The 24,878-nt window shown below is 42.6% G+C and overlaps 1 protein-coding gene across 1 annotated transcript in view; it reads right to left on the bottom strand.

The window, feature by feature from the left end:
* KMT5B (lysine methyltransferase 5B) overlaps positions 1 to 23,436 on the bottom strand; it is a 51,055-nt gene extending 27,619 nt beyond the window's left edge. The window contains exons 1-3 of the mRNA XM_077818190.1: positions 22,924 to 23,436; positions 6,471 to 6,713; positions 4,710 to 4,857 (exon numbers count right to left, since the gene is read on the bottom strand). Coding sequence (XP_077674316.1) covers positions 4,710 to 4,857; positions 6,471 to 6,630 — 308 coding nt within the window. The 5' untranslated portion in view covers positions 6,631 to 6,713; positions 22,924 to 23,436. The remainder of the gene's footprint in view (positions 1 to 4,709; positions 4,858 to 6,470; positions 6,714 to 22,923) is intronic.
* Positions 23,437 to 24,878: the final 1,442 nt, after the last annotated feature.

The raw sequence follows: 24,878 nt of genomic DNA, 5'->3' as shown, positions 1-24,878 counted from the left end.
TTGACTGTGTGTAAGATTCAGTCTGAAGAAATGGCTTGCCTACCCCAGAAAAAAAGGGACAGTTACCAAATAAGAGGGGAAAGGGTGAAAAAAATCTAAGTCTTACAACTGGTTATGAGTCGCACCCCCAGATACTGCTGAGATGCACTGCATACTGCTGCAGCGGTAGAGGAGAAAGTCTTTCCATCCCCATTGGAGGAGGAAAAGCTTCCAAGACTGTCTGGACCCTGTGCCAGGCAGCTCCAGAAGAGAACTCTCAAAACTGCAACATTTGAAACCAGAAAGCACCTTTTAGGAGCCAAGTGACCCAAATTTAGAAACCTGGCTGTGGGTCTGGTGGTCTTCAGTTTCTTTAAGGCCACATCAGTCCCTTAGAAGACTGAATCCATTATTTTGCCTTAAGCCTGTGCCAAAAGTTCAAAATTCCAGAGCCAGAAAAGTCTCCTGCAAGAAAGACTAGTTTGGCCAAAAGCAGACAGCTTCATTGGATATGTCAAAAGGGACTCTCAGCAAATGCCTACATATACTTACTGGTCCTCAAAGACCTTGAGGAACTCTTTTTCTTGTCCATTAGAATAAACTGGGCCTAAAATGCCATCCTAAACTATAATGAGGACTTGCTGCCAGGCTGTCATGCCCCTATGTGAGAGGCCTTGAGCATCAGGACTGCAGAGAAATAACCTATTAGACATACCTAACTTCTGGATGTTTTGTTTCCCGGGGTATATGCCATTTTCCCAGCTTGCGATTTATCATTTGCAGCAAAACCACAAGTGAGCATGTGGAAGAATATTGAGAGATTAGCTCAAATTCCTCCCTAGCTCTTGGTCCAAAGAACATGATTTCCTAGAAACCAAGGCAGCCAAGAAAGACTGGTTGCAGACCTCTTCAGCCAGTTCCAGCAGACTTTAATTGATAGAGAGGACTACTTTCTCTTGGAGATTCAAGATGTCAAAATAATGTGTTATTTCCGGGAAAAGTCACTAAATGGATCTCCAGAGTTATCAGTCCATCAAGTCCTCAGTAACACCAGGCCCTTCAGAGGAAAGGAGGAAGTGGATAAGAGCCTCATCAGAGGATGCAGTAGAAAGGTAAACCTCTCAGGACTGGCCTTCCAGTTCCTCTTTTAGAAGTGTCCGACATCATCAAGCAGAACTACTAACTGTGGGGGCTACGGTAAGGGAACCCAGAGAAGACTGCCTTCTGCAAAGAAAATGACCTGTTTCATCATCACTCCCTGGAGAAAATCACTAACTCAGGAGGCAGAGGATCATTACACCTTATAAAAGCCCTAAGATGCACAATACCCCTATGGAGAAAAACCTAGGTGAGATTTAAACTCTGAAGCTGCCTAAGATGACATTTAATGCTCCACAGATGCTCCAGTAAAAAAAATAGGCTCCCTTTGAGATAGTGTTGCAGTAGAAAGTGAAAAAACCTGTTTTTCTTGGTTTCAAGAAATTCAAATCACCAAAATTAGATTCAGTAAGAACTGTGATCCAATGGCTTTGAAAATGACACTGGTTTGCTCTAGAAACATGGCTTTCATAGCATCAAGGACCTATTTGCAAAGCTCTGGGGAATGCGGAGGTACAGAGAAAATCTCACCTGTACCGTTCTGATAGACCCTGAAGGTGAAGTAGTAGGAGCTTGGTACTATGATAATTTGAGTCTCCAATATCCCATCTACTGGAGTATTCAAAGTTCACTGACTTCTGGTGCTTTAGTCAGATGGATCCATCTTGCCATAGATGACCTGCTTCTATTCTTCTTGTGATCCCAGTATAGGTGATTTCTCCAAATTCTAGGAGTCTGGTGGCATGCTTACCAGAGCACCCCTTTATCTTACAATATTTCCTCTTCAAAACACCAACCAATTACTATTCAAAAGGATTTGGTGATTCACATGGCATGTGGGGCTCTGAGGAGGCATGGTCATGAGAATACTGCATTAAACTTTCTAACTAAATCCAGGCATATTATTTCAGACTTCATATTCTTTCACTAATGTTTCAGAGAAAAATAATAAAGCCACCAGCAACCTATAATACACAATTCACCACACTTATTTTCTATTTGACAGCAGCAGCTCAGTCAACTGGGGGTGGGGGAGGGCAAAAAGAGGAAAGGAAAAAAGTTAATTTAAATGTTTTACGAAGAATTTTAAAGATGTCTTGTCTTGCCCTGCCCAATGATTTCTGTGCAAATAACAAATCTTTAAAGAACCTTTAACTGCTAAATCATATACAAATTTTCTCTGTGGGTCTAAGACAAGATATTTGTATATTTATCCAATTGCAGCAGAAAATAGGATCTTGGCTTCCAGACATGTAAGTGAAAGTAGACCTTTAATCAGCCTTGTGCTGGACTGTTGTTTACATAAATACAAACCTTGTAACCATATGCAAATCAACAGATACAAACATCTTCAAGATTACTGTAGAATATTTGTGACGTAACCATTTGAATAGCAGCCTCCTCTCAACTTGCCTGAAGGTGTAAAGGAAAAAAGTGCATTTTCTACCGTGACTGGATATTTTGTTTTTAGACACACTTCAATATATAAGGTGTAATGTTTCCTCTTAACACTGAAGTTGAAGATGTTCCAAAATTAAGAGTTGTGAAACTAATTTAATTTCTATTATCATGGTATGTCCTGGTACTAGTGTTTCTTATTCCCTGAACAATTATCTAGTCATTCTGCATCTGAAGTTTTTTACCTCATAAGACAATGCAAAACAAGAAACACACCTTACTAGATAAAAGCAACAAAAACCAAGCTGTCCTGTCCTGACAATAACCAGATGTGACCAAGAGGAGCTAAATAAGAACTAAGCTGATGCCTTCATTTTTAATTCATTGCAATAAGACAATCTCAGCAAAATTGAGAAAATGTGTTTCAAATGGAAGCTTTAAGCTTCACTAAAATGTTTCCCACACTGCTTCAAATTTAATAACTATTACCCTTGAAGTCTAATTGCACACTGCCTGTAACTGTTTTACACATCTGAGAAAGAAAGAAATTCATGGTGATAAGTCTTTTGTTTCACCACCATTTGTTTGAAATAGTAACATCTTAAAACAAACAAAAAAACTGAAGAAATGTAGTTTGCTCATCGTAGTCTTATAACCAGAAAACGTTACACATTTATGAAGTCGGCATGTCAATCATAAAATGAAGAAAGGAGAAATAATTTCTCTGCACGATCATTGCCCTGACAGGAAGCTACAGAATCATGTATACACCCATCTCCTTCATCTGACTTCCCATGCAATAGAAAGAGGGCTCCTTTAATTGCAGGAGCATCTGTAATCAGCTGGGCCAACTACAGCAGATGCTCAAATACTGCGGTAACAAGGACCCTAAGAATACTTACCTAAATAGGCAGTTTTATTGTGGACTCAAGATGCTAGTCTAACCAATACCCTGAAGTACACCTGAAGAATGAAAGCATTCCTTAAATGAAGGGCAGAAGGATGGATGCGGAGTTCTGAAAATGCAGCTTTTTAGAATGGGCCTGCAGATTTCAAGAGTTTGTTAACACTCCACTGCACCAATGTAACCCTAATGCGTAAGACCTTACTAGTGAATTATTTTTATTGCATGACGTGAATTAATTTAGCATTCATATTGGCCAACCTGTTTTTCTACATCCAAGACCTATTTGACCTAGTAAAATACAGCAATGATCTAGTAATGGGATTGTATATAAACAGTCATGTTTAAATAAAAATTATTCTAACATAATAGTTAAATATTTTGGATCTTCAATAAATCAAAACAAAAATTTATTCAAGGAAATACTAGCATGAACTGGCTGAATAATCTGATTATTTTTTATTTGTAATAAGGCTCCAACTGAGATCAAGGCCCCACTGTGTTTATACAAGGCCGAACACAAAATAAGAGACAGTTCCTCCCACAATTATATGTATTTTTGGTAAGCATATAGAATTAAACTACTGCAATAAAAATCCATACACAGGCAACAATTGAACAGGATGTTACAGACTGTATATAATCTGTAGTATTTCTGAAAAATAGGAACAAACTCTCAAAAACCAGACACTGATCCACACCAATTTTAGGTTCAAGTTTTCAGGAAGGTGGGTGTGTCCAAGTACAAATGTATACGTCTGACTTGGGTGCACAAGTCCCCAGTGTGCACATGTATATAGGCATGCGTACAGACAATCTGAATTGCATCCCTCTAGTGGGATTTTGCACACACTTGTTTGAGATTGTTGGCCTTAGTGCCAACAACATTTAAATGGTTACACCAAGCCTATTAATAAATCAGAGATTAAAGGAAGTCCAACACCTGAAGTAACAAAAATTTTACTTTTACCACCAAACATTATTTCAAAAGGTTAATATAACCCCTTCTGAACTGATTAACGTAACTGTTACCTAGATTAAGAAACTTTCTATTAAGTTCCTGCTCAATAATGGAGCTTGACAACAGGGTTTAATGGAAATACCAACTATAGTGGTGCAGCTACATGTTGCTACCATGCTCTGAGTCCCATTTACCAGAGCAGTACCACTCTGAAGGCTAAAGATACCCAAGAGAACAAGAATATAAAAACAGATATTACCATTTTGTAAATTTCTACAGATATGCAAGAAACTCCTCATTTACCCTTTACTGTCTACATCACTAAGATGATTATTTCTCTGCTAGGTAAATAAAGGCAAACGAAGTTACCTAGTATTCATTTTGTGTGTCTGAAAACCTAAATAGGGATCAAGAACCAAACTAGTTGCTAGGTCATCATTTTCACACAGCTCCTTGGCAGACATTCCAGAGGAAGGCACGTAGCGACTTTGGCCCTCAAATCCTGAAGCACCACTACCTGCAAAAAGCAAAAACACCAGGGTTACTTAAATAGAAAACTATTCAATCTTACAGTATCCTCCCTTTAAAAGGGCAACTCCACCAAAGATACCAGCAGCAACAAGAAGTGCAAGGCACTGTACTAGTGCAGCTCTAGCTTGGATGCCCTCAATCAGCTGGGACACCAGCTAGAGTAAGTCCCTTTAAGAGAGACCACTCTGCTATCACCAGGGATTCCAGCAGCCTGTTTTGTTGATTGGAAGTATAATGGGAGAGGGGAAGAAGTGAGGACCACGAGTGTGATCTCTACCCTGTGAGTGCATGATGTAGGTTCTCATTCTTTCGTTTTATTTGATCTCCTTTGGTCTCTGTGGCAAGGGGCCATGAAACAATCAGGATGCTATCTTTCTTGGACAGGGCAAAAGACCAGATAAAATGTGACATTTCTCTAATCCTGGGCTGACCTAGAATTTGGTTTAGGTGATCTCCTATTATTTAAATATGGCCAGAAAACTGATGTTTCTTTCAGATGCAGACCTTGCAAACAGTCTCACATACCTTTCTTGCCTAGAGATTAGATTATTGCAGTGTGCTTCACAAAAACCTCTCAAAACCGTTCAGAAAAAGAGGCTGGGGCTAAGTTTGGAAGCATGCTTTTTATAGTGGCATACCAAAATTTAAAAGGTTATTATAACAGTACTCCAAGATCCGCAAGAAAGGGGATTGCTGGTAGGATGTGCTCCTTGACCTTGGAACTTGTACCATTTCACCCAGAATAAAGTAACCCAAATCTGTTAACATTTCAGACGTGCAAAAGGCCCATCTAAAGTGGATAATTAGGAGGGTGATGAGTCGTCAGGAAGGGTGAAAGTGACGATGCACAGGGGAGATTGTTTTCCCTAGCTATTGTTGGTTAGTAAGGCTACGCAGAATGGATGGTGTAATTTGATTTTTAAAATACTGTCAAGGGTACCTAAAACCATGGATATGTGCTCGTAAAATCATTATCAGTACACATTTCAGCAATATTTGCCTCAGAGATATCAAATTAACAAGTGACAACATAAAAGCAAAGCCTGATTTTCCAAACTCCAAATACCAGTGTTACCTGAAATTTGTATCTGGTCCTCTACTTGAAATTCATAATAAAAATTTAAATTTGTTTTTAAGAAACCTCAGTTTTACAATGGATTACTCATGTAGGTGTGACTAATAAAACTGGGGTTTACATATATAAGAACGTATATTTATGTAACTTTCACAACTGGTTCCACAAGATTTGTGGACAAATTATTATTTTAGAATATGTCTAAAGTCCACTCTGCAACCATGTTAGTTCTTAGCCATCACATATTAAGGATGTTTGCTGTATGCAAATTTTTTCCACTTAATTCAAAATAAATCAAAGTTAAATCGTTTGCATTTAACTTTTCAATGGGATTTAATAACCACCACTGAATTACAAGCATAATAAAAATTATTCTACTGCTAACTGTATGTGGGGACAACAGCCTTCCCAGTGAACTAACCATGTATCTCAAGATTTCAGAATAAGCAATTAAAAAGCTAACAAATCAGTAAGCAAGATTCTATGATTCACATCACAACCCAGCCCTATGAACATGTACATACATCTGCTTGATCTTCTCTCAACTCCATTTTTGCTAGTCTTTGGATTCTCCTTTCCAGTGTGCTGCAACTTGGACTCATTCTGCTGATGTTCATTAGACAACTTGCCTCCATTTTTCCTGCCATTCACTACCATGTTCTTGGATTCTCCCAGCCACTTCATTCCCACAGACAACCTGACCCAGTTGCATTTAGTCACTTTTCAAAAGCCTTGGAGAAGTGGGTCAATAATTTCAGTTTCAATTCCTAGTGGAAACAAAACACCAAAATATACGAAAAGATTAAAACTAAATGAGAAGCCATTTCCAAAACACAGTTTTAAGACAAAATCTCAGAGGTGCCCAGGAACAGTAAGAATTATTGTACAACTATAACAAATTACAAAAACCATAGGCTTTAAAAAAAAAGTCAAGAAACCAACTGAGTACTTGTTAGTTTGAAATATTTAAAGGAATTATACTTTGATACAAACAAAGATTTCCCTGATCAGGATGCACAACTGTGGAAGTTATGCATGTCAAAGCACCATGTCTTTGAAGAGACAAGAAGAGAGTATCAGCAACTGTGCTGGTTAATACTGAAAGGCATTATTACTTCTACATTACCATATGGTACCATAAGCATGTGAAGTACTTTATAGACATAAGTAATCCAACAAAGTTCCTCACAGCAAAACAGTTTACAATCGGAGTTGGTCTATCGAGATTGTAAATACTAGGAGTCCTACATTTTTGGAAAAAAGATTAATCTTAAAGCTATAAACTTAACCAGCATAGGTGATGGTGATTATCATGTCAACTGGCATTATGCTCACAGGGTTAATAACTTTCTGGCAGCACTCAGGGCACAGAAAGAAACAAAACAGATTTCACATGACTCGAACAAGGAGCCCTGGCAGGAGCCATGAGAGACTCTTATTTATTTTTGATCATTTGCAACAGCTACTTGATCCACAGCAGTGGATGCTTTGAAATTGGGTAAGCAAACTTGGTACCTCCATATGAGAAAATACTGGGGGAATGCTACCCAGTAAGTGTTTGACATTTCTAATGGAAACAATGCTTCAAAGTTTCATTTTAAATCATGTTTTCAAAACACACACAGCTCGACCACTTATAAAAATGGTACATACAATAGGCCAGAGGAGGCTCCAGAGGTAAAATATCTGACTATCATGCCCTCCTCAAAGGAAGCTGTAGCCCAGCTGCCTGTAATGGACTCTGGTGATGCATTGCTGCAGTCTACCCCATATTCAACTGTAAGCACTAGAGCAGGGGTAGGCAACCTATTGCATGTGTGCCAAAAGCGGCACGCGAGCTGATTTCCAGTGGCACTCACACTGCCTGGGTACTGGACACCGGTCTGGGGGGTGGGGGTGGGGCAGCTCTGCATTTTAAATTAATTTTAAATGAAGCTTCTTAAACATTTTAAAAACCGTATTTACTTTACATACAATAGTTTAGTTATATATTATAGACTTATAAAAAGAGACCTTCTAAAAACGTTAAAATGTATTACTGGCACACGAAACCTTAAATTAGAGCGAATAAATGAAGACTCGGAACACCACTTCTGAAAGGTTGCCAACCCCCACACTAGAGCATATTTGGAAGGCACTTAAGGATCCAGGTCTTAGATGGTTTCTCTTGTTTGTATAAGGCTTTCACACAGCCATAACTTAGGTTATGTCTATATTAGCACTTTTGTTGGTATCACTTATGTTGCTCAAGGGTGTGGAAAAAACCCCCACCCCCTTAAGCGACATAAGTTACACCGACAGAAGCGCTCGTGTGAGAGCTATGTCAGCGGGAGACACCCCCCACTGACACATCTACCACCACTCACTGGGGCTGGTTTAATTATGACGACGGGAGAACTCTCTTCCATCAGCACAGAGCAGCTACACAGGAGATTTTACAGTGACGCAGCTGCATCGGCACAGCTATACCACTGTAAGGTCTCTAGTGTAGACATGGCCTTAAGCTACAATACTGACACGGGGATCACAGTGTTCACTGTAATGGTGAATTTGAATGAAGTCTGTGACCCCCACAGCAGCAGCTCTTTACCCATTCAAATATTGCAAGCTGGTCCACATGGTCGCAGGAGGTGCAGAGAGCCAAATTTGACTGGTGTTGCAAGCTGACCCACGGAGTCACAATGCCAATCAAATATGGTCCACATCCACACTATCTCCACTGGGCCAGATGCGCCAAACCTGAATGGTGCTGTGACTACATTGGCCAGCTCGTGATGCCTTGAGCAGGGAAGCGGGCCCAGCCCTGTGGGATAAGAGCTGTTGCTGCAGGGTAAGTGTACAGTGGGCTCACTGACCAATCACAGCTCCACCTTATGGGGCCTCCATTCCCTTTGACATATCCTTGTTTTCTGCACCTCTGCTGGGACAGTTATTAAAATTTTTCCTGAAAAAATCGTAGCCTTAAGTAGAAATATCTAAATCAGCTCTCTGAGTGATGATGCTTACATTTAGAGCCAATATTTCATTTGGACAAAATGACCAAACAAGTGATGGATATCATACGGTGCTCAAATTCTTTGCTAGATCATCCAGTGCTGATAAATACAAAAACACTTCAGGAAATCCCCACTGAAAATTAACTGTCTCTGAAACATCTGGATAAATGGAATTTTGAATGACTACATAGGGATTAAAAGTTACATTAGACCAAAATCTGGGATTTGCTATATTCATCTGTCAACTGGTAACAAAAGAAAACCTGCTAGATTGAGAGAGCAGTGACAGCTATAATTCAAATCATAATGACTAGCAAAAAAATTTTGTACCATCATCATATGATTTTGGTAATAGATATTCTTTACATCGTTAGTGCTAGAAATCAATGACTGATAGTACCGAAAAGACAAGAATCCCAATTTTTACATAGTATAAAGCATTCACTTCTACCTTCATCAGTTTGTGACATCTCAGATACTCAAGTGTTGGAATCTGAGTGGAAAATGGCAAAGACAGTAATGAGAATGATGTGACTTTACAGTCAAATATCTCAGCTTGCCACACACATGAAAGACTAGTAAATGTTTTCAAGCAACGGTCCTGGAGTTGTAAATAAAGAAAACATGTTGATCCCCAACAGGGAAATATTCCATTGCAAGCATGGATATCTGAGGGAATTATATTGCAGCACAGTTAACTACAGCTTCTGGAAGCAGAGCAGACAGAATTTATGAGTTCTAAAGGTCCACTTAAAAGTTCTGAGTGCGCCTAGTTTCTAAGAGGAATACTCCTCAACTGTCAGAACTGATGGATACATATGCGATCAAGTAAGAAGATTATTTTCTAGTATACCTCCTGACAGAACACTAATTTGTTTTGAATTGTAAAGCACAACTTAACGTTACTCTACAAAGAGCAATAAGAACAGAATGAACTAATAAGGAACACGAACAGCAGAGACAACGGACAACGTTAGAAATGGATGGGAGGAAGGGGATGACATCAAAAGCAAAGGTTAAGTCTGTTAATTTAAAATTCAGAGTTTAAAACAGATAGTGATCTAATGGCCTGAGGCTACCACTACACCTACTAGTCCATGTAAAAATTAGGTCTAGCTCAATGGGCCAGGAGTAAGTAGTGTTAAAATTAGAGCAGAAAATCTACAGTATGTAAATGACCAGCAAACCTCGCTTTTTGTTCACAGCTTTTTGCACAATTTATCATATCAGCAAGACATTACTGCTGTACACCACTGTACCTTGATCCTCATACACCACTGTACTTTGATCCTCGTGATCACATGATTTGTGGAGAAAGTGATCCAGTTCTAAACAATCTGAAAATTGCATTTAGGTACTGTAGGAGTCAGATTTAAATTGAAAAAGCAGGGTCCGTTTCATAGCATAAATGTACCGTACACAATAAGCTTGTCATACTCAATTTACAGTATTACCAGTTGAAAAGCGTTTTATCCTAGCAGATTAGATTGCAAGATTTTTAGTGACCTAATCAGATACTTTATATGTATTGCGCTCTAAGATTTTTCTAAATTCCCAACATTTAGGAAAAGTATGCCACATTGTTCGGTGCATGTTTTCATCAGTTAAAAATAATTATATTAGGTATCCTATGCCTCCAAAGTGCTCAGTGCCATATAATAAAGTAAACGTTTGTAATACAGATGGCTAGAAGTACTGCCAAAAGACTGCAAATAATTATTCAAACAAAAGGTAAAGGAAAAATATGACAAGTAGGGACAGAAGATTTAACAAAACTACAAGCTCCAAAACCTACTAGAACTCTAATGCAAAGACATAGAGGTTCAAGAATCTTTTCTGATAATTGTCATATCATAATACAAAGTGAAAGTATTTAGAATGCAATGGAAAGCATATGACCAAAAAAAAAAAAAATGGTTTGGAATTTTCCTCAGAAAAGCTCTGCACCAGGAAGTTTTGGTTAAGCCACTACAGCTATGGAGGCAGATTATATGTATTCCAATTAAATCTGTTTTAGCAACTCTTTGCTGTGAAGAGGTAACAAATATCATGTGGACATGAATTCAGTCCAGCATCTTTTTACATCCAGACTGAATTTTGCCAAGCTACAATAAAATGAAGTACAGGCAATTGAAGTCTGTTGGAGGAACTTTTTATTGTAGCAGATGAGTTCTAACGTAACCACATTAAGTGCTTCTGTCCAAGTAATGGGTGAGTGTTTCTGCTGTGACATGTGAAAGAAACACATCAGTTACACTTCAGCCAGGAAAACAAACATGCTACATGAAGGAGGAAACTAGGCTTGAGTCAGTTTAACTCTGGTTCTGCAGATGCCACTGAAGAAGCACTGTTTGTAAATTCAGCATTGGTACAATTCTTTGGGGGGGGGGGGAAGGGGCAGGGGGGCATGGAGGAGGGGAATAATACAAAACAACAACAACAAGGAAGGAGGGAAAGGGGGACAGGAGAGAGATCCATGGGGAGGAGGCGGGGGGGGGGGAAAAGCAAGGCTAATTTGCTCAATTTTAAGGTAAAGATGGTCTCTGTAGCCAAAAATTAAAATGCTATTAAGTAATAGTTATGCAAATTTATTAGACAAATACTTGTCAAGGCGATTACAAGAGAGACAGGAACTCCCCTAAGTAGGATACAGATGCAATTCTGGTGAAAACTCCAAAACAATTTACACTCTAGCAGCAAGGAAGGGACAGTGGACTTCTCCGCAGGCCCCACTGGGACCCAACTTTTATTTGTCTGACCACTCCCACCTCTTTTATATTGGATTGCCATTAAACAATTTCAGTTTGCAAGCCAGTTGTAGGTGTCCGCAGAATTTTGCATATCATGTATATGCATCTTGGCCCTACACTGAATTTCTTCCTTATTAACACACACTACCTCCAAGATCTGGTATCAAGGTCCAAAATCAAGAAACAGAATTTCTTTGGTGACCAACACTGTTGCTAGGTCAGATGGAGGCATCAAAGCAAAACAAAGCAAGAGACTCACTCACCATGCCAACCAAAAGTGCAGAATCAAACCTGCGTTATGCAAAAAAACAGCCGGAGAAGTATCACGGGCTAATGGTAGATTTTATGAAGTTTAAATTAAATTCTGAAATAATTCTAACATTCAAATGAGGGACATTGTGCAACACTACTTAATTTGAACAATTAAAGAGAAATTATGTTTTTCTGTAACAGACAGATCTGCCACTCATCACTGTAATAGCCATGTAGCCACATTAGAATGGCAATAGTGAAATCCCCATGTATTTGATGGAATCTGAGGCTCTTCTTCCTTTTCAAGTGGTAGAAACCTCTGCTTGGGGGTAAATTCTCACCCCCCACATACATTTAAGGATCCTTGTTAGTCTTTCAAACTACATAACCCAACAAACTACATAAATAAGTTCTAACTTGGGGCTTCTCTGCAGGAAATTTACTAGCCTAATTACACCAGTGTAACTCTTATTCTGGAACAAGAGTGTCCAAATGGGGAGTTACACAAGTATAACTATAGTAAAATTATACTGGTAAATTTCACTGTGCAAACAAGCCCTTAGTTTCAATGTACAGCCTAATCTCACTTCACATCTCTCACATCCAGACACTCTGAGTGCTGACTTCAAGATGATAAATTCAATTACATTTATCAGCTTCTGAACCCTGTTGGAGATCTACTTTTTTTTTTTTTTAAAAAAAACACATAGCTCCTATTACTGTGCTCTCTAAATGCTCCCCAAAACTATAAGGTACACAAAGATAAAGTGGCTAATCATATATGTAAAAATGCCGTATTTACATTAATACACATCCCTAGAAAGCAGTGTAAAATGTAAAGTCCTGTGGTTAGTCAAAGAATTAGATCTGGCAGCACCCTATTTAAAAGCATGCTGGCAATACTCATTTCACTAAGTTTTTTTCATGTCACTTGCCCGCATTGCTTATTACAGTATTAATGAAATCACATCACCAATATTAGTCCTACTCTACACTTGTAGCAGAGTGTAGAGTACATGTAGCTACATGCCACAGTGAAAAACAAGCTGCATCCACACTCACTGTGGTATGCAGTTACATCCAGCAGTAAAAGACTCTGAAAGGTGCGAAACTTTTCCCTGCTATCCACCCCCTGCCAGAGAATTTTCCCACCTGAGTCTTTCATGGTAGCAGGGAAAGGCTCTGGTAGCAGAACACTACATTGCTAAAAATAGCAGTGTAGATGTAGGAGGCACTGCTTGGGTGAGTAAAGAGCCACAATAGGACACATTCATAGAATCATAGAATATCAGGGTTGAAAGGGACCTCAGGAGGCCATCTAGTCTAACCCCCTGCTCAAAGCAGGACCAATCCCCAATTAAATCATCCCAGCCAGGGCTTTGTCAAGCCTGACCTTAAAAACTTCTAAGGAAGGAGATTCTACCACCTCCCTAGGTAACGCATTCCAGTGTTTCACCACCCTCCTAGTGAAAAAGTTTTTCCTAATATCCAACCTAAATTTCCCCCACTGCAACTTGAGACCATTACTCCTTGTCCTGTCCTCTTCTACCACTGAGAATAGTCTAGAACCATCCTCTCTGGAACCACCTCTCAGGTAGTTGAAAGCAGCTATCAAATCCCCCCTCATTCTTCTCTTCTGCAGATTAAACAATCCCAGTTCCCTCAGCCTCTCCTCATAAGTCATGTGTTCCAGACCCCTAATCATTTTTGTTGCCCTTCGCTGGACTCTCTCCAATTTATCCACATCCTTCTTGTAGTGTGGGGCCCAAAACTGGACACAGTACTCCAGATGAGGCCTCACCAATGTCGAATAGAGGGGAACAATCACGTCCCTCGATCTGCTCGCTATGCCCCTACTTATACATCCCAAAATGCCATTGGCCTTCTTGGCAACAAGGGCACACTACTGACTCATATCCAGCTTCTCGTCCACTGTCACCCCTAGGTCCTTTTCCGCAGAACTGCTGCCTAGCCATTCGGTCCCTAGTCTGTAGCGGTGCATTGGGTTCTTCCGTCCTAAGTGCAGGACCCTGCACTTATCCTTATTGAACCTCTTCAGATTTCTTTTGGCCCAATCCTCCAATTTGTCTAGGTCCCTCTGTATCCTATCCCTGCCCTCCAGCGTATCTACCACTCCTCCTAGTTTAGTATCATCCGCAAATTTGCTGAGAGTGCAATTCACATCATCCTCCAGATCATTTAAGAAGATATTGAACAAAACCGGCCCCAGGACCGACCCCTGGAGCACTCCACTTGACACCGGCTGCCAACTAGACATGGAGCCATTGATCACTACCCGTTGAGCCCGACAATCTAGCCAACTTTCTACCCACCTTATAGTGCATTCATCCAGCCCATACTTCTTTAACTTGCTGACAAGAATATTGTGGGAGACTGTGCCAAAAGCTCTGCTAAAGTCAAGAAACAATACACCCACTGCTTTCCCTTCATCCACAGAACCAGTAATCTCATCATAGAAGGCGATTAGATTAGTCAGGCATGACCTTCCCTTGGTGAATCCATGCTGACTGTTCCTGATCACTTTCCTCTCATGTAAGTGCTTCAGGATTGATTCTTGGAGGACCTGCTCCATGATTTTTCCGGGGACTGAGGTGAGGCTGACTGGCCTGTAGTTCCCAGGATCCTCCTTCTTCCCTTTTTTAAAGATTGGAAAAAGGCTAATGTAGTGCCAGTCATCTGGGACTTCCCCCGTTCGTCACGAGTTTTCAAAGATAACGGCCAATGGCTCTGCAATCACAGCCGCCAATTCCTTTAGCACTCTCGGATGCAATTCGTCCGGCCCCATGGACTTGTGCACGTCCAGCTTTTCTAAATAGTCCCTAACCACCTCTTTCTCCACAGAGGGCTAGCCATCTACTCCCCATGCTGTGATGCCCAGCGCAGCAGTCTGGGAGCTGACCTTGTTAGTGAAGACAGAGGTAAAAAAAGCACTGAGTACATTAGCTTTTTCCACATCCTCTGTCACTAGGTTGCCTCCCTCATTCAGTAAGGGGCCCACACTTTCCTTGGCTTTCTTCTTGTTGCCAACATACCTGAAGAAACCCTTCTTGTTACTCTTGACATCTCTTGTTAGCTGCAGCTCCAGGTGCGATTTGGCCCTCCTGATTTCATTCCTACATGCCCGAGCAATATTTTTATACTCTTCCCTGGTCATATGTTCAACCTTCCACTTCTTGTAAGCTTCTTTTTTATGTTTAAGATCTGCTAGGATTTCACCGTTAAGCCAAGCTGGTCGCCTGCCATATTTACTATTCTTTCGACTCATCGGGATGGTTTGTCCCTGTAACCTCAACAGGGATTCCTTGAAATACAGCCAGCTCTCCTGGACTCCTTTCCCCTTCAAGTTAGTCCCCCAGGGGATCCTACCCATCCGTTCCCTGAGGGAGTCGAAGTCTGCTTTCCTGAAGTCCAGGGTCTGTATCCTGCTGCTTACCTTTCTTCCCTGTGTCAGGATCCTGAACTCAACCAACTCATGGTCACTGCCTCCCAGATTCCCATCCACTTTTGCTTCCCCCACTAATTCTTCCCGGTTTGTGAGCAGCAGGTCAAGAAAAGCTCCCCCCCAGTTGGCTCCTCTAGCACTTGCACCAGGAAATTGTCCCCTACGCTTTCCAAAAACTTCCTGGATTGTCTGTGCACCGCTGTATTGCTCTCCCAGCAGATATCAGGAAAATTAAAGTCACCCATGAGAACCAGGGCGTGCGATCTAGTAGCTTCTGCGAGTTGCTGGAAGAAAGTCTCATCCACCTCATCCCCCTGGTCCGGTGGTCTATAGCAGACTCCCACCATGACATCACTCTTGTTGCTCACACTTCTAAACTTAATCCAGAGACGCTCAGGTTTTTCTGCAGTTTCGTACCGGAGCTCTGAGCAATCATACTGCTCCCTTACATACAGTGCTACTCCCCCACCTTTTCTGCCCTGCCTGTCCTTCCTGAACAGTTTATAGCCATCCATGACAGTACTCCAGTCATGTGAGTTATCCCACCAAGTCTCTGTTATTCCAATCACGTCATAATTCCTTGACATCACCAGGACCTCCAGTTCTCCCTGCTTGTTTCCAAGGCTTTGTGCATTCGTATATAAGCACTTGAGATAACCTGCTGATCGCCCCTCATTCTCAGTATGAGGCAGGAACCCTCCCCTCACAGACGTTCCTGCCTGTGCTTCCTCCCAGTATCCCGCTTTCCCACTTACCTCAGGGCTTTGGTCTCCTTTCCCCGGTGAACCTAGTTTAAAGCCCTCCTCACTAGGTTAGCCAGCCTGCTCGCAAAGATGCTCTTCCCCCTCTTCATAACGTGGAGCCCGTCTCTGCCCAGCACTCCTCCTTCATGGAACACCATCCCATGGTCAAAGAATCCAAAGCCTTCTCTCCGACACCACCTGCGTAGCCATTCGTTGACTTCCACGATTTGACGGTCCCTACCCAGGCCTTTTCCTTCCACGGGGAGGATGGACGAGAACACCATTCCTTAAGATTCAGGCATGTTGGGCACTCTACTCACCTAAGCAGTGCCTCACTGTCTACACTGGTATTTATACCCATGCTACGCTACCTAGGCATGCAGTGTCTGTACTCTGCACACCTACCCTTAGAGTGCTGCAATATACCTCAAAATGTACTTTTTATAAAGTTCTATTTTCACATAGTTATAGCTTCTGTAACAGTTACCTTTTCCTCTGAAGTTTCTTGTACTTCTTAACCAAGGGTGAAATGTTATGGGAAGTTTATAACGGTTCAGCTTGGCCAATTCTGTGATATAAAATGTATTTTTCAAAAGTCTAAGTTTTTGAGATACCCTTTTGTGTTGAAATATCTCAGAAGACAACTCATCTTTTTAAAAATGGAAGCTTGCTAGGATTTACCCCTTAACATAGACAAATGTCTTTGATATGTTTGAAAAAGTTTGGCCTAAAAATACTTGGGTAACACACATTACAGAAACTATAGACTGACTAGTTCCATCCCTCAAACTCACAAAGGAATTACACATTCTTTAACATTTGGCTGTTCTGGACCTACCTGTAAACAAACCATACCTCCCTTGAATTCCCTACTGTGTTTATTTAGATGACATATTAAATACAATTTTCCTATAGACTGGGGCTTTACTACAGACAGCACCAAGCTCTAGAAAGCATGTTTTGAAACTGGCAGTGAACATCCAGCAAAAAAAGTTGCCAGTTATGCTGGACTCTTGTTGATTGGGTGAAAGGTAAGCTTGACGGCCTTTCCATTGAGCACCCAAGCTACTAATTTCAAGTTTTGCATGCTCTGTAGGATGCCTGGGCTAGAGAATATGCAAGATTTTAACTAAACTTAAATCTGGGACACTGGCAACATAATCATGACAAACAAGTCTGCTTACCTGTGTTATATAGTTCTAATAATCTAAGGTATTATCTATAATAATTTTTAAAAATCCAGTTTACTTTTCAGTATTTATGCTGTTTACATTTTTCAGTGGGGAAAATGAAAGTCAATCAAGTCTGTTTTATTCTTTTTATAGGCAGTGTAACTGATTGCAGTGATGAAGAGTTTGGACATAGACTTCAAACACTGCAAAAGTGTCCATTTAAAACAGTGGTTTTGCTTTAATTTGTAGAAAGATTTCTCATTGGTCTTAAATTCTTTGTAAAAACAAGCTTTTGCAAAACTTAAGTTTTTCCTCAAGTTTTTTTTTTTTTTAAACTGATCAAAAATGTCTTCACAGTCTTGAAAAATAAAACCTAATATATGGTTTAAAGGATAAATTTTAAACAAAAAAGTTACCTTTGAGATTTTACATATGCTAACAAGAAATGCAAACCCGTAGTTTCACAAAACTCGGGCACATATCCTGCAAATACTTATATAAATCCTTAAAAATGAGTGGATTACTCATACGTTTAATGGGACTATTACCTGTACTACCAAGAGGCATCATTGTGGTATAGATGATCTAAGACATTACAGTTAACACTATATAGTGGCAAGACATAGGAGTTATTGTTGCCATTGGAACCATAATGGAATTTCTTTAATTTTAGGAAAATATGACTTTATAGCCACAAAAATTAGTAAGGTGGCCCAGGCCACTTTAAGTTTAAACGTATGGTGTTCAAAGAATGAAATCAAATAAGCTGTGGACTCACTTCTGCAATATTCACCATATCAGGATGTAGTGTTTAATTCAGTGTAAAAGGAAACTTTAAAATAAGCCTCAACACATCCACAACAAAAGTATAGAAGTGACATTTACTCTAATCTGCCATACTAGACATCCTTCATTAGTAATTGTATTATTTAAAGCCAACAGACAAGTTTCTCATTATAATTTGAATTAAAATAAGATACAACCAACTACATTCATAGAACCTGTTTTGCTTTCATAGCAGTCACAATTCAACCTGTTTGGGAAATCTTATGGAAAAACAAAACCGTCTGACGCATCAGTTTAACCACTGCAGGCTCACAATGGGATAAAAACCCATGTTTCTTTTTGCAAAGTGGAAAAACCTCAAATGACAGCCACTCTTTTTACTGTAGTAGAACCTCCTATGTAGCGCTCAACCTTAACAAGGAATCCACTTCATCGCAAGAGGAATTTCTGAAGAGGGAAAGGGAAAAGAGGGATTTGGGAAGCGGCACAGGATGAAGTTAGATCACACACTCCAACACCCAGAGATCAGTAGTAGTTCCACTTTACACCACAAGGAAGCTATCAAATGGTCTCCAAAAGGAAAAAGATGAAGAGAGAGTTAACAAATTAAGATTAGGACTAGGCTCTCAGGTAAATTTAAGGTTGGGTAGGGAGAACACTAAAGAACCATATTTGTTTAAAATACCTCCTCTTACCCTGCCTTTTCAGTTTGACACAATTGAGACCTCTACTGCTTCACTTTAACCCTTCTCTCCAGAAGGTATTATTTTTGGATCTGGACAAAAACTACATCGGCCTACATTGGATAGCCCCAATGATGATTGAACAAGAGACCAAAACTTCATCTTCTTCAGTAACTCATTGGTCTTGCTACTGAACAAGGTCTTCCCATTAAAGGAGAAATCCCACATTTTGCCATAAGGTGCCTAGCCTTGACGCAGTGATGCCAGCAAATGCAAGCAGAGCATGAGGTCAGATGCCAGTTACTGATGACACACAGAGGGCATTCTGAGGAACCACACCCCTCAGCAATGATGTCTCACATCTTTTTCTCCCTACTTCAAGAAATAATCAAGTAAAGGGACCATCATGTACTAAAGTCTGATTTGATATTGGGGCACAACAGCCTGATAATTATAAACATAAATCTCCAACAAACAAAAAGTACACTTCTGCCCAATACATCTTCTTGACTTCTTTGTCAGATGGAGCAGAACATCCAACCCTAGAGCCCTTAGTCTCTTTGGGCCTACACAGCAATGAAACAGCCCCACAGCCTGAACATGAGTTGGGTGCATGGGCCAGCTGCAGGTTTTTCTTTGTTGTGCGGACCTACCCCAAGATGTGGGATGTTTCAACATGAGATGGATTAAAAGGGGAGGCATTGAAAAGGAATCTGGAGATGACTGCTCCACGGATCCTGAAAACCTCAGAGAAAAGACTCATAGCAGAGACCAAAGGGGAATGAGAATCTGCCCAATCAAAGCTCTCTTGTGAATGGAGCTGTTCAGGAGAGCCTCCAAGACCATCTCAAATGTTGTTGTTTTTGTGGCCAACACAGGCAACACCCCCCCATATATATATATATATATATATTAGAGACTCTGAACTCTCAGACCCTGCTACACTCCCAGATTCAAAGGAGAACTCACCACAAAATACTTCTGAAGAGAAATGGACTGTATGTGTGGGATAAAAATGCACTGCCACCGAAGAACTAACACTACCCCCAAAACAGAAAGTCTCCAGTGCTGAAAGGGGCATATTCGCTAGATCAGCTGGTCCCTGTCTGGGAGCAAACACTGTCAGAGCCTTCAGAGGCAACAGAGCTGGCTACCGCAGTATCAACTCTGTCTCAGAAGAGAACAGAGAGCATTCTGCCATCATGGAGCTGGATGAAAATCTTGGGCCTGACATCAAAGGTTTCTGCTTCCCTACTTTAAAGGGGTCTGAAGCAGACAGAGTTACTCTGTCCCCACACAGATATGGGGCACTGAGGCAAGGACAGATCCACGGATCTAGTTCAGAAGGCCTCCATAATTAGGAAAGCAGGAGGCTTAGTGCGAGAGCCCTTCAGGTCCAAGGAATGAAGGTTCAGCATTCTGAACAACTGTCCAAGCAATGGCCTTTTCCCCAAGAAACATTATACACTGGAGTTCATGCATCCAATCCTAGGAGGACAGGGAACCATGAGATAACACCACCTAGACCAGACTTTTCCCACTACTGATTCCATGGGGTCCAGATCAGACATGATGCCTCAGAACCCGAAGTCCAAAAATCTACACATGTAAACCCTAAAGCTATTTACATTACCAAAAATTAGTAATAAGACAGGCGAAAAACAAACAAACCAAGCCTCTGTACACAAAACAGAAGTCCTATGCCTGTAAATGACCATGGAAAGGAAACAAACACACACTAGTGGCATTGCATCTCTATAACTTTGGCTCCGAATGTTCGGTGCCATGAGGGAGCACTCATGCAGTCCCAAAACTCACTACTTTTCTAAAAGATTTATGAAGCTCAGTGACACTGGAAGGCTATATCCCACAAGTGGGAATATGCAGAGGCTACCTCAGAACAGCAGTCTGACAGACATTTATGGTAAAATCATGTGAGATAACAAGGAATCCTTACTGTGATAAGTTAGGGCATATGTCTTGGGCTAAACCAATGTACTGTATGAACTGAAAGGAATACTGGGAACTGCAGTCCTATAGCAGCACAATGTATCAGATTAGAACTAACATATACGAAACCCTCTTCAATGTTTATAATGAATACACATGGATCTGTTCTAACACGACATGCATTCAGAAAGATCAAGATATATAAACATTCATTTACTAAGTAAGATGATGTAGCTTCATTCAACAAATTTGATTTCTACTTTTTAATTAGGTGTTACTTTGATGAATAAACCAAATAGAATTTAGGACTCGTATGTCTTGTAACCAAAGAAAATCTTATATTAGGGCAATTTAATTATGTTTCAAATGCATTTTACTACCATTCTACTTCTGAGATATTAGTATATTTCAGCTATCTTGAACAAATTCAACCTAGAGGTTAACTTTTAAGAAAAAAATGAAATTGAAGGATCCGTGTGTATGAATGTTCGTACATAGCTGTATTATGAAAACATTCTAATAGTTCTGATAAATTTAAAATTCATAAGATTGGGGTTATTTCAAGTTTAATAAATTAGAGTGCAACTTTATGAAATCTTGTGTGTTCTACTTCTACAGTCAATATATAATCTGAAGCTCATTTGGCTCAAATAAAACTCACCTTTAATTTGCTAATTTACAATGTAATCAGTTTTTAAGTGTTTTGTTGAAGGCTGAATGCATGTGCTTTCAATTTACCCTAGATTTCAATGGAAATATTATAAACATATATGTGATCAATACACAGAAACCATTAGGTAATTACTCAATACTATATATAAAAGGATTCTGTCACAGATTTGTTAAAACACCTCTGTAAAACTTCACACATTTTCCCCCTGGTTGCTCTCTTTCAGAGAGGAATTTCTTAAAAGACCATTTAATTCAAAGTCCCCAGTACAAGTTTGATTCTGGATGAGGATACACATTTTCCTTCCTCATGATTCCTGTTGTAACTTCAGAACTTTTGGTCTTTCATCAACAGAAAACAGGAGACATTTCAATATAATGGCAATGTCTTCAGAACCAAGAATGCCCATTCAAAACAGGTTTAATAAAAAGCCAACCAGCAGAGATTTAACACAGATTAAGACTGTAATATTATTTATTCATACATAGCTACAAAGGATGCAAACTCTACAACTGAACTCTAGTGATCAGATCTCTTGGTATCAAAGTTGCAATAAGCTGCCAGCACAGTTTCCGTCCTCAGTTACACACACCCAAGCAGAGTGAAACTGCTCCCCAACTCCTAACCGCAGGGAAGAAATGGATTAGGGGGGAAGCTCCTTCAGATTGCCAGGGAAGATGCAACTTTATGCTATTCTCCTCTGTGCTTCTTCTCTAATGCTGTGCTGCCCCCTTGAGGTCGCCTCCTGCCTTCTCTGGACTATGTGGACAGACACCCCAGTCCCTTCGAAGGATCCAAAGTCCTCATCCTTCCTGGTCACTGCAGCCCAAGGTGTCACGGTCACCCAGCCCCCTCTTTTCTTCCACACCCAGCGAGGAGACGGAACACCCAGAGCTACTTCCCCTGTCAATCAATTCCTCCCCGGCCGACGGAGCCGCCATGGGTCCCTTTAAATCCCGGAGAACCAGAGGATGTCAGCTGTCAGAGAGCAGCCCACCGCCCGCAACCTCCCCGGGTGGCACCCGGCTCTCCTCGCGGCGGCACCCAGCCGCACTGCGATGCCCCCGGGGGCAGACACACACGGCCCCCGCCCAGCGAGGGCGGGGGGGGGGGGGGACGACACACACACGGCTGGCACCCCCGCCCCACACATCACCCCCGTCCCTCCCCCAGACGTTACCCCCCACACCATCCCCTCCGGTCCTGGCTAGTACCCCCCACGGTGCCCGACTCCCCCGCCCTGGGATCCCAGCCATGCCCCCGGTGTAGCCCCCGCCGCCCCAGCTACTGCCTCCCGCGACCCCCTCCACCCCCAGCGCCCCCGACAGAGCCACCCCCACATTAACTACCCCCGGGCCAGCTCACCATAACTCCCCTCCCCCAGCAGCCACGGACCCCCTGGGCTGGGGGCCCCTCCCCGGAAGGAGATCGCCCCCCCCCGCCCCCTTGGGCACGGCCCCCCCGAAACAGGGCCGCTGGCCGCTTGGCAGCCCCACCCCACCGAACACTTACCGCCTGGCTGCCCCTCCGCGCTGGGGTCCCCGCCGCCGTCCCCGGCCCCGCTGCCCCGAGCTCCGACCAGAGGAAAATTAATCATAAAAAAAATATTAATAATTCCAGGGGGAAAAATGGCGGATTAAAATCCAAGATGGCGGCAGCGAGGGCCAAACGCTTGTGGGTCAGAGCCACCTAGAGATCCATCCGCCGGCCCCGCGACAAAGAGTCCCCTGGGCCCCCTCGCAGAGACCCTGCGGAGCGGTGGCGATACAGTCACCGCCTCCTGCTTCTCCGCGGGGAGCCCCCGGCACTTGGCTCACACAACTTAGAGCGGCCTCCGGTACGCGCCGGGATCCCTTCTCTTCTTCCTAGCCCCGCTACCTCCTCTCACAGCCGGGAGAGGCGCCTCCTGCCCGTGTGCTCCAAGGCGGCGGAGGAACACGCCAAGCCTAGCTCCAGCTAGATCGCTCCTCGCGGCGGAGGAATACGTCTCAAAATAAATCCCTTTTGTCTCTTCACGCTACTTCACAGAACGAAGGGGCAGCGCCGTACAGGTTTCTCCGTCTGCGCCTCACCTGTGGCGGAAGAACAGTACGGCGAACGACTCCCATGACCTCTCACACGGCTCTGAGCCGAGCGGAAGGGTTCACACCATCACACTGAAACGAGTTCCGGCCACACCACAGATTTACGGGGCGGCCGCGGCGGAGCACGAAAATAAGTCCCGGACACTAGCGGTGTCGAAAGGGATCCTTTCGCCGCCGGCTGCCCTTTAAATACCAGGCACTGGCAGCGGCGGAAGGAAAATGAGCCCCGCCCACCCGCGAAGGGGGGCGTGAGGGTCGCTCGAGGCGCGGCGCTTGCACACGACGAGGAGACTTGTCCGCCTGCGGAGCGACCAGCGGGGCGCTGAGGGGATATATCCCCCCCCCGCCTCACACTTCCAGTGTCCCCGGCCTGGGGACCCCGAGGGGTTCTCACCCCGGTCTCCAGATACCCACCTGTGTGTGTCAGCGCATATGGGGGGCGGTCACCACCTCAGGGCGTGGGGGTTTCCAGGGTTTACTTTGGCTCGCTGCCTCTCTGGGCTACTTGTAGCCCGAGGCGCTATCCCTCCCTTGCTGAAGGGGTGGCTCTGCTGAGGCAGGGCCTGGCTAACAGCGTAAGTGTCCTTCGGTGCTTGCCACTCGCCTGCTTTGGCTTCCAGTCAAAATCCCCAAAGTAAGGGATAGGTCGTGGCACACACCAGGAGCAGCAGGTTTATGTCATTTTTGGTGGTGCCCAGAATGGGTCTAAATCCTGCTACCCCCCACACACATATAAGCCAATATATATATTTTAAAATAATGTAAAAGTGGACTGGAACTAACACATAACAATTTCCCCTGTACTGCCCAATGGGGGGCGGGGGATGAGGGCTCTGAGGATGAGGGGTTTGCCGTGTGGGAGGTGGATCAGGACTAGGGTAGAGGGTTGGGGTGTGGGACTGAGGGCTGCAGGGTGGGGCAAGGGATGAGGGGTTCAGCCTGCAGGAGTGGGCTCCTCTGGGGTAGAGGGTTGAGATGTGTGGGGATGAGGGCTCTGGCTGGGGGTGCGGGCTCTGGGGTGGGACCAGGAATGAGGAGTTTGGGGTACAGGCAGGCTGCCCTAGGCCTGGCTTCTGCAAAGTCTTGGTTACTATTATCTGGGAATGTCATTAAGCATTGACTTGGGGCAGATCAACACTTAAAAGGTGGCTGGGGTGCCCCTTCTTCCCTGCCCTTTTCCCACACGGTCTAGCCACCATTTCATACCTTTCTCCTGCCTTCCCCCACCTTTATTTACAAAGGGATCTCTTGTTTTTAAAACCTGTCACTTAGATGAACTGCTTTTCCCTAATACACAGTTACCCTCTTTAATGCGTGTCCTAACAGTTTTCTAGGGTTAACTGCACATCATAAAACAGGACCCCATTGAAGACAGGCTACAAT

This window comes from Eretmochelys imbricata, chromosome 6 (assembly GCF_965152235.1).
Source record: "Eretmochelys imbricata isolate rEreImb1 chromosome 6, rEreImb1.hap1, whole genome shotgun sequence".
In the NCBI taxonomy this organism is placed as follows: Eukaryota; Metazoa; Chordata; order Testudines; family Cheloniidae; genus Eretmochelys; species Eretmochelys imbricata.
Note: the sequence above shows the minus strand (reverse complement) of the source record. Positions and strands in the feature narration are given on the sequence as shown.